The sequence below is a fragment of the Astatotilapia calliptera genome, chromosome 9, assembly GCF_900246225.1.
Source record: "Astatotilapia calliptera chromosome 9, fAstCal1.2, whole genome shotgun sequence".
Taxonomy (NCBI): Eukaryota; Metazoa; Chordata; class Actinopteri; order Cichliformes; family Cichlidae; genus Astatotilapia; species Astatotilapia calliptera.
In genome coordinates, this window is record NC_039310.1 from 24,522,813 (window position 1) to 24,542,426 (window position 19,614).

Here is a 19,614-nt window from a genome sequence, read left to right on the forward strand (position 1 = left end):
AACATGCAAAGTTTCTCCGGAGTGTGGGAGAGAAACATGATGCAAAGTTTATGTTCGACTCAGTCAAATTCCATGACACAGACACAAAACACATATTTGCATCTTTCCATATGACTTACACTTCCAAATACTTTCATTAACACGGAATAAAGACAAAAAAATCAGCTTAGACACTGATATTACTAGAGAATAATTAAACGTTCTTGTTTTCTTCAGTATTAAAGTCATCTTGTGACTTCTCTGTGCATCCATGCCTCTATTGCAGTCAGGAGCTTCTAATAGTTTGTTCAGTATATTTACAATGAAATTGTTAAGGCAAAAATCCCAAATAGTTTTTATGATGAATTATCTTCTGCTGGCTTGCATCCTTCTTTTTAATCATCAAATTCATTCTCAAACAGTTTTATTTTATGGTTGTTTGCATCCAACAATAAAAGGTACATTTTTACCATGATATAACATTGATTACCTTGGCTGAATACAAATTACAGCAACTACCTAGAAAAGCAGCGGAGTTGGAGTTTGAAAATTTGCTAAAACATTGCCCAGAAGCGTGCTCATTATTGAGCAGCTCAGGTGATCTTCCAGGTATGAGCATGTGTTGTCTTTGAAGAGGTAAAGAAATGGAATTGATTAAGTGTAGCAGAAGATGAAAACAGAAGAGCTTGCTGGTGGAATTCAGATTTACTCAAGCCTGAAGTCTGTGCTCACACTCACGTTTGCAAGTAGCTCGCTAAAAATGCCGCGTCACTGAAGACGAGCAGCAGCACTTTGCAGTTATGCTCTGCTTCACTGATCCGATACTGTTTCGTTACCGGTCAGTAAAAATGAACAAAAGCTGACACTTGATCCACTGTGGAAAATAAAGTTGTGGATATCTTCATTGCCCTCCTGTGGTCAACGGGTAGCTGTGTTACAGCAGGTTCCTCCTCACACTGCAGACCAGGAAAGAACACACTGAGATTTGAAGAACGGTGTCGCCCCGAGGCTGCTCTTGTCTTGTTTGGATTCATTTTACGGCTGACGCCAGATGCCAGTGCTCAAATTCAAAGCCCTGCCATCATTGTGTGTGTGTGTGTGTGTGTGTGTGTGTGTGTGTGTGTGTGTGTGTGTGTGTGTGTGTGTGTGTGTGTGTGTGTGTGTGTGTGTGTGTGTGTGTGTGAGAGAGAGAGAGAGAGAGATGTTTGACCGGATTGCCAACCTGCCCAGCATACAATTTTTGACTGTTTCAATTTTTTGCTCACCTCACACACTTTGCATTGGCAAATAGAAACATGTATGCATGCACACAAACACAGAAACACACACATACCAGATAAAGGATAATACTCTTTGCAGGAACTGTCTGACCCCATATCCTGTATTCCCAGCTGTTACCCAAGAGTCACGCAGAGACAAAGAAATAGACAGAAAGATAGATAGAACTTCCCTCCCCCTCCTCTGTGGGGGTGTGTCAAAATTGTGTCTATTACGTCCCAGAGGCAAACCTTGCATTTCAGAATTTCTGATTTCCTGAATGCACCTTAGCACACGCACATACTGAAACACAAACACACCTGCAAACTATGCCATCTGATGCCAGAGATGATGCTCCTGTGTAAGAAACAGGTTGCTACTGGAACAGCAAAGAGAAACTGAGGACAGAAAGGAAAGAGAAACAACAAGTTGTGAAATAGACGGTAACTGTGGCAATTTTTGGACTTATGAAAGATGGATGAATGAGACTATGGGGATAAGGAAGAGACATGCGCAGAGCAGAATGAAGAGGACAAGTCTCCATAGGACCCTAGGATACATATATAATTGCGCACAAGCATAAAAAGACTCTACAGATGCTTTTGAGAAGCATCAGGTAAGCCATTTAAAGTTCAAAAAACGTATTTAATGAATCTAAAATATAATGTAAAATACCCTGTGTAACGCTTGTGAAGGATGCACACAATATGAAAAACAGCGCTGTAAATTCTTAAATGAAAGACGAGAAGAATGTGTCATGTTTCGATTTCAAGGAAAGCCAGAATGTGGGAAAAAGCAGGGGTTAAGCAAGGAATAGTGCTGTTGCCATTCTTCAGAACAAAAAAAGTGATGATGATTTTATTTGTGCTCCATCTACATGTATAATTTATTCAGACACTCCAGTTGACATTCTGCATATTTCATGCAGCAAAACCTGTAGATTAACTTTTATTTTATCAGATTCTGTGTTATAATGAAACACAGTAAAGCGTAATGACTTTTGTGAATTGATTACAGAAGTTTTACTGGAAACATGTAGCTGCTTGTCTTTAGTCACTGAGGCCGAGTATGAAATTTTAAAGGAATAACTCACTCATAGTTGCTTTTGTCTAATATATATCAACAATTTAAAACAACAACAAGATCCATTTAGTTGTTTTTTATCTAACATGCCCATAACGTCAATGGGTTTTCAAAATGCACATCAAGCACAAAAGTTTGGGTTAGTTTTAAGGAAGATAATAACTGTTAATATAAAAGAACATTTGTTATGACGGTTGCAATAATAAAAAGAGTGGCTACACTAAAAGAAAGTGCAAAATCACTAACAATATTTACTATTGTCTAAAGAAGGAAAAGAAAAGTGTCTCGTCACCAACAAAGAAAATATGTCTCCCTTTGCTTTAGCAATCATTAGGCAGTAATTTGTAGTAATAGTTAGGTGACTGGATGAAACAGCCTAAAAGAAATGATGACAGTGTATATTTTCAGATAAATAATGGGTAACAACGACATCGCTACCTGACTTTGGATAAATGATGGGGCAGGTTTTCCAATGTTATTTGTTATTCCACTCAAATAAATCTACTGTCAAGTAGATCAAGTAATTGTCAAGTAATTAACATTTTCAATTAAAGTAACTCTGTTTCATGCTCGGAAACAGTGTTACTTTAATTGAAAGGGAGGTTGTGTATAGGAAATGAATTCCTGCTGTACCATGTGTGAAACAAAAAAATAAAAAATGTATATAATAAATGAATTAATGAATTAATAATGGCCGGTAATGAATGTAAACCCTTCTTTTGTATCTCTGAAAGGCTGGGATGCAGTTGTATTACTTAAATTCTCGATTACTACATAAAGCTTTTCATGTACAGGTAAAGATTTGTACTTTTTGAGCATACTGAGCAATTATCATTGAGCATTAAGTGCTGATGAGGCAGATGGCACATTTAAAAACTACAGGCGTTGGAAAGATTTGAGAATAAAACCTGCGTGACTTGAAAAAGCAGAATTATGTGAGATGATAGTTTGTTTTGCAAATTTGCTCAGTCATTTTCTATCAGTTATTCTTCACTTAAATGTTCTCTTGTCTAGTCTACACTGCATGTACCTCAGAATGATTTGATTTTATATTATGTTTGGAGGAAAATACTTCTATTTTGCATTTTATTAAAGATTCAAAAATGATTCTTTTTTTCTTTATTATGAATACAAAGAATATGCCTATTTTTTATGTGAGGAGACACACATCACTAATATTAGATCATTTTGCAGTTTGTCCGTTTTTTGTGTACTACATCCCTGATAGCAAGATTACATTGAATTAATTTTGATTCTTCATCTGAATCATCATTATGGTCAAGATTGAAATCTCAATGCTAAATAAATGTTGAATCAATGCAAAAATACTAACCCACTTAATAAAGGTGGATTTATAGTTCACTAGGAAATTATATTGAAAGGCCACTGATTTATAGTTGAGTGGGAAATTAAAGCTATTATTACTTGGACAATTCCATCGCACCCCTCTTTTACAGTGGTCCACCCCATTTGTTCAGTAGTCACTGATTTATAGTAGACCGGATATGATTTTTAAAAATCATGGATTTATGGTTCGATATCACTGAACCACAGAGAATACATCAGGTAAGCATTCACTTATTTTCTAATATTTCAATTTTACCAAATCTGTTCTTAATCAGTTATATTTATATAAAAATATTGCTGAACACTCACAGTGATACATATTCTAGATGTTTGACTGTCAAAAAGGTCATCATTTGAAATTAGCTTGCTAATGTAACTGATTACTTAGATGATCAAATTATGTTAGCTAAGATGAATTGGAGAAAGATAGCGACATCTTGAGTAGAAAACATCAAATCTGAAGAAAGTATGCTCATTCCTTATTTTTTTTCATTTGCTTTATTCAGTTTTTGGTTTTGTTTTCTGGTGTAGATTGGGCGACTCAACAAATGGAGGAAGTGACAGTCTGAAAGTTCTCCTTTATCTACAGGCAGTTCACAATTACAGTCCAGACTGGGGCAGGACATCATTCACTGCACGAGTGAATTCACCGAAAAGTATTTTAAACTAATGTGATTCAATAAATTAAATCTTTTTTTTTAATGATGTCAAGTTGTCTGTTGTCATTTATATGTTAAAACCCAGTGTTTAATGCAACAGTCAAAATGTTTTAATCAACATCATTACATTATTTACCATAACATTAGATAAATAAATTATATTATGCTAAAGTATTTTAAGTAATTTTTTTAACATCATTTGAAATTCCACTTCATGTCCTTTTGATCTTTAGTTGATCATCATCTCAGTATTGTTTTAATATTAACCGAGGTGTAAAAATGACCAAGAATTAATGTCAGAATCCAATGTTGAGTCAATGAAGTTTAGGGGTGATAGTAAAAAATTGATTTAACATTCTTTTAGTTATTGTTTTCTGTCTATATATATATATATATATATATATATATATATATATAATATCGTGCTCTTTCTAAATTTTACAAGCATGAACTGAAATTTAGCCACAAAATGACTCACACAAATATAACCTACTGGGTTCTTTTAAAGGCATGAATGTAGTAAGGTGTAACCCAATCTCTATGTGTCCACCCTTGCCCCATTGTCAACCTTTCAGTGCACACAAAGGCACATATAATACAAGATCGTGTCAGTTTACGAGGAGAGGAAAGGAGAAGTTGAATGCAATCCCACAACTGAAACAAAAACTGACACGAATCTACATTTAGAGAGACACAGACGAGGTGTATTACATAAGTACAGTAAGAGGAAGCTGGCACGCAAGTTGTTCTTGTTTAAAAAAAGTTTGAAAATTTACTTTGAATAACATGATTGACATGTAGAAATTTGCAAAACAAAATGAAAAGAGAGAAAAGGATGAATAACTGACTGCGGAGTGTGTTGCCTCATATTTCCAGGAGGATGTTTGACCTTTGCTTAGAGGGGAGGTGGAGATGGAAACCTTATTTTCTTCTCACCATCTTGCTTGTGTTGCTGGGAGCTGCTCCTACAGGTAATGACTTACTCACATAAAGACAAAAAAAAAGAAGGAAATACTGAGTTTTATTTAATGGAATATTTTACACCATAACATATTGCTGATATGTCTGTGAAGGTTCTCAGTCATCCAGGTCATCGTAGTCAAAGGAGCTTGCAAAGAAAAGCGTCTGGACTTCTTTAAGTTACTTGAAGACGTTTCACCTCTCATCCGAGAAGCTTCTTCAGTTCTAAGGTCAAATGGTGGAGAGTCCCAGATATAAACCTAGTGGGAGTAACCCCCCACAGAGGGACAAAAGGACCCCCTGTGGGGGGTTGTCCCTCTGTGGGGGGTTACTCCCACTAGGTTTATATCTGGGACTCTCCACCATTTGACCTTAGAACTGAAGAAGCTTCTCGGATGAGAGGTGAAACGTCTTCAAGTAACTTAAAGAAGTCCAGACGCTTTTCTTTGCAAGCTCCTTTGACAACATATTGCTGACTTAACTTCAAATTAAGTGTGCTATTTTATTTGGCTCTAAGCCACCACTGAGATTTTATCTGTCTCCACTGTGTCGAAGTGCAATTAAAACTTTTTGTCTGGATTTCTTTTACCCATTTGCAGCACTTGGCAATTTCCTGGGAGACACTAAAGCAGTATTAAATGGTTGCAAAGACCACTGGACCCTGCAGGACAGGACAGCTGTGCCCCTCCTTTATGAGATGACCATATGTGTGGACATTCGTGTGGTCCTCCCTGGTGCTTGGGTGGCCTTCTCTTACCGCTCAGCCTTCGCACCTAGGCCCGAGTTAGGCCTGGAGGGAGATGAAAGAGCACTATATGGATGGCTACTAGGAGTGCGACACCGATTTCCTCTCCAGCTGTCCCCAACGCATTGGCACAGAGTGTGTCTAAGGAGGGATATAAAGGGCAACACTTTTAGTCTGAAGGTAACACTGAAAAGTGTTTGACAAAGCATTCAGATATTTTACTTGCATAAAAAGTAACAATGCAAGATTGTAAAAACACCCAATATTATTACAAATTGATGTATTTGTATGTATATGTGTGTAATTTATTTAGTAGTTACAATAAGAAGCAGCACAAAAGTCAAAACAACAATTTTCCCATGTTAGCACAAACCCAAAACAAACAGTGTTTGTAAAAAAAGAGAAAAACTGTTACATAACTGAAACTTGCAAAGACACTGCACATAATGAGTGGAATTTGAAATAAAATACAAAACAAAAATGGCAGGTACTGTTTAGACAAACACAGTTACAGTTTTGCAAGAAGTTGAGTTGCTGAGTCTATGTTTAGCCCTCACAGTTGTATGAAAATAGTTTTCAAAGAACTGCTAAGGGAAATATGTATTAGCTTGGTTATTTTAGGCAGGCCAGGTAATGCTAATGACTGCAATCCCTTGCTGTCTCAGTACTTTTGTTTTGTAGATACACTGTGATAGTTTTATAAAACCATAAATAGCAGGTTAAGCCTGTGAAATATAAAATTCTTTTTAAACTTTGTCAGAGCAATTTAAAGGATAACATTACTTTATTACAACTTGATCTTATAAATTTACATTTTGGCCATCATTTCTAGTTCTGATAGCATTTCTTTTCCAAATAAAGACTTGACTTGGCAAGCCAGCCATGTATATTAGTGGACAATCTACTTGGTCTAAGTTTAAAGTGCAACTCAGTGCTGCTTTGCCTTACATTTTACCTACTGTGTGGCTTGCTGGCCACTAGTGTGGAAGTCCTCAGTGTGCTTCAGTTTCATCTTTAGGATCTTTAGGTCTCTTGAATGGATAGACTTGTAGTCCATCAGAATATGCATGTGGTTAGGTTAATGAGGATAGTAAATTGACCATAGGCATGAATGTGAGCATGAATGGTTGTCTGTCTCTCTGTTAGCCTGGCAACACTTTGGCAACCTCTACAGGGTGTACTCTGCCTCTCGCCCAGTGACAGCTGGGATAGGCAACGCCCCCCCCCCCCCCCCCCCCCCATGACCCTGAATCGGATAAATGAAAAGAGATCGATAAAATCGGTCTAGTTATGGTTATGTGACTAAATTTGATCTAGTCTTTTTTTTTTTTTTAGTTTGCCTGCCTTCAAATGTGAGCAAAAACTAGAAGAGGAAAAACAATAAAGACAGACATAGAAACATCTAACTTTTTTAATTGTTCCAGGTTGATGGGGACATTATAGCAGAGAGGACTGTCATCGCTCAGGCCATCCCCTCCTACGGCTCTCTATGGATGGGCTGTCGTCCCAGAGATCCACCCCCAGGACCTAATCTCGGAAATGTGGAGCTGTACTTGTTCCGCATGTGGGCAGACTTGGGTGCTCATGGGCCCTGCGAGGACGGCACTGTGATTGGCTGGAATGCCAAATACTGGGGAGTGACCAGTCCCAGTGCAAGGCAAATAGACCCCAGCCTTATGTGTGGTGAGCCAGATATGAAAGAATAACCTGTCACGGATCGCAACTGTTCTAGAGTAGATGTATTAATATTAATCATGAATGGACTGCCAAACTAACAGTGGCTGCGTTCATAATAAAATGCAGGGCTGTCTTTTCTGTCACAGAAACGACCTTAATGTTAGCCAAACAGCATGTTATTAAGCATTTATCTGATCCTGCCTCATTAGAGAAGTTGTTACAGCTTTGCTTTCAGTTTTTTCATTTAGAAAAATGGTGTCACACGAGAGATTTTACACCAGAAATTAATTTTCAAGTCTTCCTTAAAGAGTTGAGAAAAATACAAAAACTAAAAGTGATTATTGAAAATTGGAAGGTTTCTTTTCCATTGTTTTACATTTTCAAAGTAATTTTTAATCATAAAAAAGCAGAGCAAACATTTAGACAATTAACTTTCAACAAAAACAAAAACTACAGGAATGGCTCTCCAATATCATTTGCTTAAAACAATAACATTGCATGCAAAACTTGTCTTTGTTATTTTTATGCCTGTCACTTGTTTCCATACCACTGCAGTGCATGTTCTCCAAGCATGTTGAATGTTGAGTGTTGCATGTTTTTATGTCTTGTAGACCACAAACGGTTGAAACGTGGGGCTCGTGCTTACAGAAGCATTACTAATGGTGTGTATCCATGCGACTAGTGTGACTTAGACACCAGTATGCATGCTGTGTTTATTTCTCTAAATGTATGAATATAAAAGACTAAATATGTGTTTGTCCATTAGAGGATATTTCTATTGTTCATTTAAGACTGTGTAAATGTGGATTCTCACCTAAAAACATAAAAAATATTATTTTATTTTATTTTTACATAACCAGATGGCCTATTTTTGTGTAAATATGCTTTTCAGAAATGCTATTGCAGTGTAAGAGATAGGAGTACCTTAACAAAAACTGTATCACAATAGCGCAGAAACAACAAAGAAAGAGACTAGAGGAAATCTACCTTGCTTTTACAATGCAAAAGAGAAAAATGTAAAGAATTCCTTCACATTTACAGCAACTACACTGGGAGCTGGCCGGTCCCTGCTGCCTTCATCTGGTAAGCATCACCCTGAGACACGTACTAAAATATGCTCTAATAACAACCCACAGAAACTTCTTGTTGATGACTACTTTGCATATTTTTTTCACTATCTGTATAAAGATATTTCATTTTGGTCCATTATTTTAGCTAGTAATAATGATTTGTGAGTTTGTCTTGTTACATTGGAGGCAAATCAGAAAAAACAACAGAAATCAAAGGATATTTTGTGGGATTTTGAGTTAAGATTTCTGTCTTTTGTATAAATTACAGGTTTGTCATAATAACATGAAATCATAGAAGATGGCTGAAATTTGATTTCTGGGCTAATCATTTGCTGTTAGATATGGTCAAATTATTATACTACTACCATACACCCACCAGCCACATTATTAGGTTCACCTTGCTAGTGTATTTGCCTTCAGAACTGCCTGAACTCTTTGTGTCATACTTTCAGCAAGGTGCTGAAAACATTCCTCAGAGATTTTAGTCCATATTGACATGATAGCATAACAATTGCTGTGTATTTGTTGGCGGCACATCTATGATAAGAATCAATCAGCAAATCAAGGCGCTCTACTGGTTTGAGAAATAGTAACCACAGAAGCCATTTGAGTACAGTGAACTCACTGTCATGTTTAAAAAAAACAAAACAGTTTGAGATCATTTGAGCTGTGGTCCTAATAGGATGAATACAAAGAGATAGACCTGGTCAGTCATTATACTCAAGTAGGCTGTGGCATTTGAACAACATTCAGTTGGTAGGGGCCAAATGTTTGTCAAGAAAAAATGCCCCACATCACATTGTAGCATTATTACTACTGCTACTACTACTTGACACTGTGGGCGGGCCTTGGAGGTCCAGGGCTATCCAATCAAGTTACTGTGCTCCCTCAGCTGAATTCTACTAATATACTTTAACTACAAGTTACATTAAGTCATACAATTTGGGAAAAACCCACATAATCAGCCATATAACTGCTAAGTTTTTGCAGTCCAGTAGTGTAGTGCTTCTGCAGCAATCATTGTAACCGGCATCAGAGAGGAGGCCACTCACTGAGTGGATGGGCCTATGCAGATCAGACTATGGGAAGCACCCCTCATGTCTCTTTGAAACTAAAAAAGAGTTCATAGCTTGTGCAGCTACTTTTAAAGCATGACCCCTTGGAAAACAAATGGAAATATGTTAAGGATGTTGTGAGCTCACAGTCAACTGGCCAAATGTGTAGTGAGGTCATTGGCAGTCTTCTGCACCTAGAGTTAATGTCTCTCATCTCTGTCATCTGATTTGTCATCGTGTGATTTGAATTTGGCTCAAGAACCAACTGTCAAACTTGGTTGGCCATCCAATTTATATTCTCTGGTGCCGACCCTGCACTAGCCACATCAGTTAATAAAAGGCTGAGTGCACCAGATTTATTACACTAGATTCCTCACTATCTGGATGTCAGAGCAGAATCTGAGAGTGATCACATCAGGCACCCAGACCTCCCTCTCCCCAGCCACCTCCCCCAGCATGTTCCACCGGGTCTGCCCCGGGGTGTCCTCCCGGTGGAACAAGCTCAGAACACCTCACCCATGCAGCATCATTGTCAGAGGCCTGAACCACCACAACTGGGTACTTTCAATGTGGAGAATGCAGCTATATTCTGAGCCCCTCATGGATGGCTGAACTCCTCACCCTATCTCTATCTCTAAGGAAGAGGCCAGCTACCCTTCAGAGAAGGCTGAACGATAGCTGCTGCAGCACCAATCTGTCTTTGAAATTCTAGAAAAGCATTATTGGTGGAATGAAGTCAGATGGGTCATCAAATTCAATTTGTCACACACACAACCATACACAGTATGACGAGGTGGAATGCTTGTAGCTGTGCAGTGCCCGACCATTAAATGACAGTAGGTTTACAGTAAGATATACAAATTTACAGGTTACTACAAAATTTACAGCTTTAACTTAGAAATTTACAGTAAACATGTGAGAAAAAAACAGTTTACGTAAGAGATTATTAGTCAAAAGAAATTATAAGTTATAAATTATAGGAAGTGTGCAAGAAGAAAAACCAGAGTGCGTGTGGTGATGTGATATGTGTGAGAGAGTCTAGTCCTAGGCCTGGTTCAGGTCCCAGAATAGCCTGGGGGAAGAAGCTCCTCCTCATTCTCTCTTTTTTGGCCTTAAGGGAGCAGAAGCGATGGGAGAGCTCCATCATAATCTTCCTGGCTTTGGTCTTGCACCACTTGGTGTAGATGGACAGCAGGTCAGGAAGCTCTGATCGAATGATGCATTTGGCTGAGCGCACCACTCTTCACAGCTCTCGTATCTCCTGCTTGGTGCTGTTCCCAAAGCAGGTGCAGATGTTTCCCGTCAGGACGCCCTCGATGGTGCAAGAGTAAAAGTTCTTGAGCACCCTCAGTGGCAGATGGAAGTCCCTGAGTCCTCTGAAGAAGAAGAGAAGCTGGCAGTCTTTCTTAACGTGTGGCAGGACCATGACAGGTGCTGAGTGAAGTAGACACTCAGGTATCAGAAACTGTCCACTCTCTCCACTGATATGCCACTGATGATGAGGGACTTGTAATTCCTCGCCTGCTCTAATCAAGAGATTAGTGCATGTGGTAGTTTACCATCATGTGATAGTTCTTTAGAGGGGAGGGAAAATCAAAAGCAGGTTCTTCTTTGGAGTCATCACTTTCATGCCGTTCTCACACTAATAACATCATTCTCTCAACTCTTAATGTACTTCTGGAAACAGTTCTCCCAACACAGACCCATATGTGCAAAAGACACCAAAACAATTCTTGAAACTTTTTTGCATATATCAAAACATGTGAAGTCTTTAAGACACCTAAAGCTTTTAAACTTTTACCAAAACCTTGCTGTCTTTGGTAAGAATACCAGAACTACAAAAATGTTGGAATTCAGAGACAAAAAAGAAATGTGAAGGATTTACTCCACAGTTTACTCAGTATGACTGCTAAAACTGAAAAAAGTCATATCAGACACACGAAACTATCTTCATCTTCTTATTCTATATTCGGCTGTTCTATTTAGGGGTCGCCATAACCAATCATCAGCCTCCACCTCCAGCTCTGTCTCCTGTTTTTCCGGCTATACCACTGTCTCCAAACCCTACAACATAGGAGGTCTCACTACTGTCTTGTAAACCTTTCCTTTCACTTTTGCTGCTATCCTTCTTCACAAACCACTCCAGTAAAATATATAAAACATAGAACGCAGCACCAACTACTCTTTGCTACAGTGAAGTCACACATATAATTACAGTATGTGCTTGTGTGTAATTAGCAGTTCCATGACATGCACTTGTCTTGATGCAAGACTGAGAACATGTGTTTAGATTTGCTCTCAGTTGACGCATAATTTCACTACTACTACTGACAGCGTGTGACCGGCCTTACTCTTTCTTACATATTAGAAAGAAAGAAGTTTGCTTTGATTTCATTGCAAATGCTAATGCAATGATGGAGAGTATCCAGGTAAGTCAGAGATCTGTAGTTCTGTTTACAGAGGTGTAACATTTAGATAGCAAATGCATCAACATGTGCAAATGTGGGTGGGAAAATGCATTCCTGATATGAAAACTGTATCAAAGCTATCAAGAAAACCTAAAAAAAATGACAGATACTGTCTAAAAACACCCAAAAAGCTAAACCGCCACAAACAACTAGATAATGGGACCAAATAATGGAATGGAGGGTATTCTACTGGACAAAAATTAAAAGTTGGCACCTGAATATTTGTTGTATTTCAGTTTCCTCCATCAAATTCTCAACAAATAGTCTTTCAGCCCCAGCACCAGTTTTGCCTGTCACTACTAATCACATTCTCCGCACAGACACTACAGCTTCGCCTCTGAACTCAATCCTGCCCATGAACACCAGTTCAGCTATTCAGATCTCAACAAGCACCCACATACCTTCAGTCACAACTCCGGCAGCCAGCCAAAGCACACCTGGAGGATTATTCACATCAGGTTAGCCTTTGCTAACATGCAGTCACTCGACATTTTATTTAACTGGAGATTCTGTTTACAGTTTGTGTTAGTAATGAGAAGAAACAATTTGTAAAGTTGACATTTTCTTTCAGGATCCACCAGATTAGTTCATTGTGATGTCCGTCAACTCTGTTCCAATAACAGTAAGCAAATATTCACTTCTTGTCCTTTCCGATTTCCTTTTTGCATTTGCATGGCCTCACAGATGTATTGCTTTCTGCAGGTGCTTACTATTGGATGCCCATAAGTGTAGAGGGCAACAAGACTGAAGAAGAGGTCCAAAATTTGGTGAGAATGACAAATTTCCCTTGTCCATCTCGTTACGTTTCTCATATTTCTTTCAGTTACCACCCGGTCATTGACACATGCTTTACAAACAAGTCTTGTAAGCACAATGTAAGTTTGTGGGAGCAGCGCATTCCAACCCTGTGAATCACCTGAAAATAATTTAGATTTTTTTTACGCCAAATATTTGTTGCTTTATTACTACTTTGACCTTTTACAAATTCTGCTGCCTCTGTGTTATAAATGTGGTTCTTTAATCTTTTTTTTGCTTTCTTCAGTGTCTTCTCTTCTCCTTTCCCATCATTCCTAACTTAAATGAACACTTCCTACATAATATTCTTACTGACACTTGATATGCAGTTCTCAGCCTATGTCAGATAGACCTTTCTACATAAAGACCATGATTATTAGCTGTCTCTGGTAGCTGTCTTTGCATAGTAAAGCTACTGATAAAACAAATAAAATGTAATGGAAACAGCAGTAATAGATATGCAAATTATTAGACACTGTAGATATATTCACAGTTATTTCGACTAGTCATTTCCTCCCAATAACCCTTTTTGCTTTGTACCATTTTTCTCCTCTCCTTCAGCTTTGTGTTGCAGAAAGAAACTCATTACCAAACAACAAAGTTATGTGATCAAGATATTGTCCACTATGTTTCTACCCATAAAAGCAACAACCTTACCTGATTTAAATATATAAAATGTCCAGTTATGATTCTTTAACCCTTCCTGTCCACTTCCAGCTTTGTCTTGAGATTATACTATACGGTATCATAGTCCCAGCTTCCTTTGACCATTTCTTTCTTTTTAAATTATTGTTATGGTTATTAATATATATTACTGAAGAATAAATTTGTACATAACCATTACAATTCTCAACATGGATCATAAATCAATCCTGCTATATTAAGTCTTTGGTTCACTTTTAATGCTTGATCATTTTGACACAAATCTAGTCATATTTTTAAGGTCCATTGCAAGGAAATAGCATGTAAGCAAAGGTTGTTCAGTGAATTCTCATGCAAGGCTGTCTAATAGTGCTGTGTTGATGCACTGACAGCTCAGAGATAAAAGTCTCAGCTCTGAAGTTTTGTTGCCCAGGAGAGTATGAGTTGTGTCCCACTTGGAACAAAACAACATCCCGGGAATAGCAGTGAGCTGTGTCTTTCTTTTCCCATACGTTTTTGTCCAGGAAGTAACACACTGTTTACCACGGCTGAGCTGACAAATAGTCCTTTCAAGCCAGAGGAGTCCCAATACACAAAGCTACTATAAATGATTCAGTATCCTTAGTTTGACCATGTGCTTAACATATCTAGAATGCGTCAGTAAACATATGAGTCAATATCCAAATTGTATCCTACTGAAGCCACTATACATAACTGTGGCACTTGTAATCTGATCAATCAAAAAACAAAAAACAGTTTCCATGGGATATTTCGTTATACATCATGGAAACTTTGTGTCAAATTGTTCTAATGGCTTAAATTCCTATATTTAAAAACTATAATTTGACTGAAATACATTATGGTTTCATAATATGTATATAAAAGAACAAAGTGCTTTTACAGTTAAACCTGAGTGGTCTTTATAGCTCTCATCCTGACGTCTAAGACTGCAGAAACTAACAAAACGTGCTACTTTCCTTAAACTTTATACGTCAAACTCCCATCACCTCCCTCAAACATCTCTATCTGTCTGCTTCCCTCTCTCCATCTATCACTCAGGTGTCAAAAGCATTGGGTTGTCACAATGACAGTGTTGATGCAGCAAAAAGAAAAACAGGCTCTTTGAATTTCTGTCAGGGTGACAGACAACTTCAGGTCAGTACAGAAAACGACAACACCTTATATACTTTACAGAATCAAATTTCTCCTGTAAGCCTGGCTCATGGCTTTAACTCTCCTTTTTCTCTTTGCAGGTAGTTGAAGTGTCCTGTAGTGCAAAAAGGAATGTAAGGTAAAAAGGATATGAGGAGCTGCTTTGTACAGCTGTTACATGTGCAGCAGATCGTGCGCGCTCACATGAAACTCTTTTGTTTCCAGCCAAACTGCCTGCAATGTGGTGCTGCTGCTCAACCATGCTGTCTCAGTGTGTGAACTTCAACAAGCTGGAGACGCTGCACTGCAGCAAGCTGGAGCACCAATGCAAGCGAGAATCATAGGAGAGATGGAGAGAGTGGGTGAGCACTTGTTTCCTTGCATTTGCTTCACTCTGTTTTGTCTGTGAATTAGATTCCCGGTCTTCTTTGTCCATCTTCCCGTTTTACTTTGGCAACTGCTCTTTCTTGTGTGCTGCTTCCTTCCCTGTTCCCAACTGCAGTAAAATAGTTCAAAATATGACTTCCTATCTTCTTGATAGAAAACATAATGGTGTCAAGGAAAAGTGTGGATTTAAAAGGAAAAGAGGACCACAGTACCCAGGGTATCGGATTGCACTTATTCAGTACTTGCACAAAGCTCCTGATAATGTTGCTGATGTGGCTTTGTTGTGTTGAAAACCGCAGTGTCCTGAAGATGGACTATAAAAAGCTCATCTTAGATGCTTTGCCCAGTGTCTTCTTACAAAGTTGTATCATGCCAAAGAGAACAACCAGTTAAAAATATACGGCCAAGCAAAAAAAAAAAGAAAAAGTTTAAAAAAATACAAATTTTAAAATAAATGCTCTTACACTATTTACTTAGGTAAATCCAGGTGGTGACTTAAGTTAATATGTATAAGTTCATTACTGAAAATCAATAAATAGTATCAAATCAAAGGGGTGACACATTGAGATATGTGCTCTAATTTTCTCTCCCCGTTAAAGAGATGATCTCTTGTTAATACTTGTGTGACTTAAGTAAAATTTATGCTTGATAATACTTGAGGCTGAAAATACAGCAATAGACCTAGCTAATGAAAAGTGAATTATGGTAAAGGAGTGCTTCCCACCTAACAAGTTGAGAGGTGTGGTACACTGTGGAGTGTGAATGTCTGTCACATGTTAGCCATGTGACAGACATTCACACTCACATTCAGACCTATGACCAGTTTAGAATCACCATTTAAACTATTTGCACATGCAAATTCCACACAGAAAGGCTCCAGTTTCAAGGCTTAAAGTCCAGGACCTTCTAGCTGTGAATCATCAGCTAGATGATTAATCATATCAAAACAAATATTTAACTCATTAAATGGAATCATGTGAACCATCCTAAAAATCACACCCAATAATATAACTATTTTTTTCCAAGTTTCTAACTAAGTTTTTTTTTACAAACATGCAACCTGCATTCATTTTTGAATTAAGTGTACACATGGAAATATTAGACCTGTTGTAATCAGTCAACTTAACCAGTGATATTACAGCAAACAGGAGTAGGCTGACAGACCTCTCAGAATCCACTAATCGTCACTGGACTTTTTGACTCACACTGTTCACTCACCCACCAAATATACATTTATCTTCATCTCTGTGTTTTCATATCTATTCAGGCATACCTGTTCAACTTTACTTACCGATATTTATCAAGATTAACAGAATTGTTATAACCACAGGAGATGGATTAGAAGATTGGATTAGAGTTCCTCATAACAACTCTGAACTGACTAGTTTCTGATATAATGCAATGGAATGGGCTGAACATCAGCTTGGAGTTGGAGATTGCTTTAGATTTTTACACTCAGTGTCCACTTTGATAGGTACACCTAGCACTTGGTCGGAGCCCTTTTTGGCTCAGAACGGCCTTAATTCTTTGTGGCACAGATTCAACAAGGTGCTGCAAACATTCTTCAGAGATTTTGATCCAAATTGGCATGATGCCATCATACAACATCACTCAGCAACTATGTGAATCTCCTGTTCCAAGACATTGCGATTGGTCTTGCCTTCTTATCAGCTTGAAATAGTCTGGCTCAATGGATGTTTTCTTTTTTTTTTTTTTCAAATTGAAATGATCTGTGAGTGAAAATCCCATTAGATTAGTCATTTCTCAAATACTCACACTAGCCATCTAGCCCCATCACAGAGGCCTAAATAAACTTTCTTCCCCATTCTGATGCTCAGATTGAACTCCAGCAGGTTGTCTTGATCATGGCTACGTGCTTTACTTTGTTGGGTTTCTGCCGTGCTATTGGCTGTTTAGATCTTGTTGTTAACAAGCAGATGAACAGGTGTACCTAACAGGTATATCAGTAAATAGGATTTCTGATAATATCTGTGCCTGTCATAGAAAATTTGCATTGTGTACGTGTGTGATATTTTCAGCTCTCTCTTGAAAAAAGTATATTAAATAACCAAAATAAGTGCAAAATCAGACATTGACAGATCCAATACTCTCTTTGGATTTTCTCCACATCAGGTCGAAATCTGTGTAAGGATGCAGAGCCCTCTAGTGGCGGTTTTGTGAGATGCAATTCCACGTCTTCTCTTGACGATATATGTCAGTTAAATAAATCCTCCCCACTAACATGGTGAGCAACACACTTTTTTTTATGTCCACTGGATGTGTGTCTGTACACCCTGTAACTTATACATGTTTAATCTACAGCTTCCTCTTAGAGCCCAACTCCAACCCGGCTCCTAAATTGAAGACAGACTCTTGTAGCAGTGAGTATCACAAACACAGATGCTTTTTATATTCACCCCTGTTTATCAAGGGTTTTGCTGCTGTAACCATGTTTGTCTGATCCTCAGGGGAAATGCCTCGCTTCTGTGATTGCACAGCTTTCTGTAATTCTACACGTAAGAAAAATAATCACAATATTGCATTGACATTTTTAGAATCCAGGCTGCTGCTGCAATATGTGATGAGTGAATGCACCATTGTTATTCAAATTTAAAGAAAATATTTAGGCTTTTGGAAAACAGAACGTTGCTTCTATGAAGCAAGCTATCTGAGAAGAGAACTTCTCAGTTAATAAGTATTTTTATGGCGTCTCAGAAACTTCACCCACATGCTAACCATCCCTTTTCTTTATCGCTTTCTCAGGCCAATTTTATGCTTTTAGAATCAATGTTACTAGTGAAGCTGTTAACATTCAGTACCTAAAAAGCTTGGTATGTACCACACTGTATGCTTATAGTATGCTTCATTAATATATAATTACTATATATATATATATAATGCAACTTTGTAACTTTGTAACCCTATTTGACAGTTACTAAGTCCTGCTGCACTCCTCACATGTCCCACAAAGCAACAGTAAGTCTTGATCCAATTACATTACATACAGTAAGTGTAGATTTGTTGATATTTACTATGCATTTGTTAGTATCAGTATGTTGGTCACAACAGCAGACAAAGCAACAGTGAGCAGTAAAAAGTTCTGCTGTTAAACTAAACTGTCCTGGTTTTCTGCCTCAGTCATGCAGGCTTAGAGACCCCCTGCCAACCTCTGGTTGTTAGGGAAAAATCTATATTGCCCAACCAGCGGTTGACAGTCCTAGTGACTGTCAGTCACCTCAAGAAGCCACTCACCAACCATTTGGGAAATACACATTTTGACAACCGGTTGTTGCCATGGCGTTGGTCTTTGGGCCTGTGTAACTAAGGCCTACCTGGGAACATGGTTCTGGGTTTGTCTGTCTGTTTTTACAATAGAGAGAATAAGAATTGTCATTTAAAGGTCTCCAGGATGTTAAATGTGATTGCTTTTAACAAAATCTGTTAATAATTTACACATATTAAAAATTCTTTCTTACCAGGTGCAGTAATTATAATATTACAAAGCAATATCAGGTAAACCTTACTGTAAACTTGTATAATGATTTCTTGTGTAGGTCTATAATTATTGATCATACTTCTATAATGTGAATCATGTTTTGACTTTCATTACTCAGGGTGCTCATATAGAATGTCATGGGACAAACCAGAGGTAATCATGTTTTGTTTTGGGTTTTTGTTTTTGCATTTTACCTGCACGTATGCTAATGGTAGAAAGAAAAAAGAAATTCCACTGACAGAGTGTAATGTCAATCCAACTTTTTCCTCTTTGCCCTGTTGTCTTTTGGTCTCTAGGTTGTACAGCTGTATGGTGATATTGGAGATGTCTGGACCCATCAATGTTTGCTCCTTAAAAAAACTTTTGCAACAGATCATTGCGAGCAACAATTTATTTACAGCTGAAAGTTCCCTTACTCGCCTGAGTTAGTTTGCATGCTTATTTTGTTATTTTCCTACCAACTGCTTTACATGATATAATAATTTGTCACTGTTACTCATGGTACTCTGTGCTTTGTCAGTGGTGTGTGGTGCTCCTGATTTGCCTGTCCAGAGACTGTTGGAATCCAACCTGACCTGGGTTGCCAGTGACCTGCGGAGCTCAGATGTTTGTCAACCTGATCCTACACGACTTGCATGGTAACAAGAGTATAAAATATAGGCTTATATAAAATGCAGCCTTTGAAAATTATGCCCACATGGCTTCATAGTCATGTACATTAACTGTAAGTAGGAAATTTAAGAGTGTTTTTTTTTCATATTTTCTGTAAATACACAAAAAAGTGCAAGGTTATTGGGGATGTACTCTGTTTCTTCAACATGACATAACAAATACAACATAAC

General features: G+C 37.9%; 1 protein-coding gene across 1 annotated transcript in view; it reads left to right on the forward strand.

Moving 5' to 3' along the window:
* Window positions 1–1,195: 1,195 nt before the first annotated feature.
* adgrg2a (adhesion G protein-coupled receptor G2a) overlaps window positions 1,196–19,614 on the forward strand; it is a 32,099-nt gene continuing 13,680 nt past the window's right edge. The window contains exons 1-20 of the mRNA XM_026180196.1: window positions 1,196–1,852; window positions 5,202–5,296; window positions 5,885–6,210; window positions 7,455–7,713; window positions 8,749–8,790; window positions 12,621–12,758; window positions 12,872–12,922; window positions 13,003–13,067; window positions 14,797–14,892; window positions 14,991–15,028; window positions 15,115–15,251; window positions 17,410–17,521; window positions 17,599–17,657; window positions 17,745–17,792; window positions 18,040–18,107; window positions 18,209–18,252; window positions 18,756–18,789; window positions 18,891–18,925; window positions 19,069–19,196; window positions 19,293–19,410. Coding sequence (XP_026035981.1) covers window positions 1,833–1,852; window positions 5,202–5,296; window positions 5,885–6,210; window positions 7,455–7,713; window positions 8,749–8,790; window positions 12,621–12,758; window positions 12,872–12,922; window positions 13,003–13,067; window positions 14,797–14,892; window positions 14,991–15,028; window positions 15,115–15,251; window positions 17,410–17,521; window positions 17,599–17,657; window positions 17,745–17,792; window positions 18,040–18,107; window positions 18,209–18,252; window positions 18,756–18,789; window positions 18,891–18,925; window positions 19,069–19,196; window positions 19,293–19,410 — 1,913 coding nt within the window. The 5' untranslated portion in view covers window positions 1,196–1,832. The remainder of the gene's footprint in view (window positions 1,853–5,201; window positions 5,297–5,884; window positions 6,211–7,454; window positions 7,714–8,748; window positions 8,791–12,620; window positions 12,759–12,871; window positions 12,923–13,002; window positions 13,068–14,796; window positions 14,893–14,990; window positions 15,029–15,114; window positions 15,252–17,409; window positions 17,522–17,598; window positions 17,658–17,744; window positions 17,793–18,039; window positions 18,108–18,208; window positions 18,253–18,755; window positions 18,790–18,890; window positions 18,926–19,068; window positions 19,197–19,292; window positions 19,411–19,614) is intronic.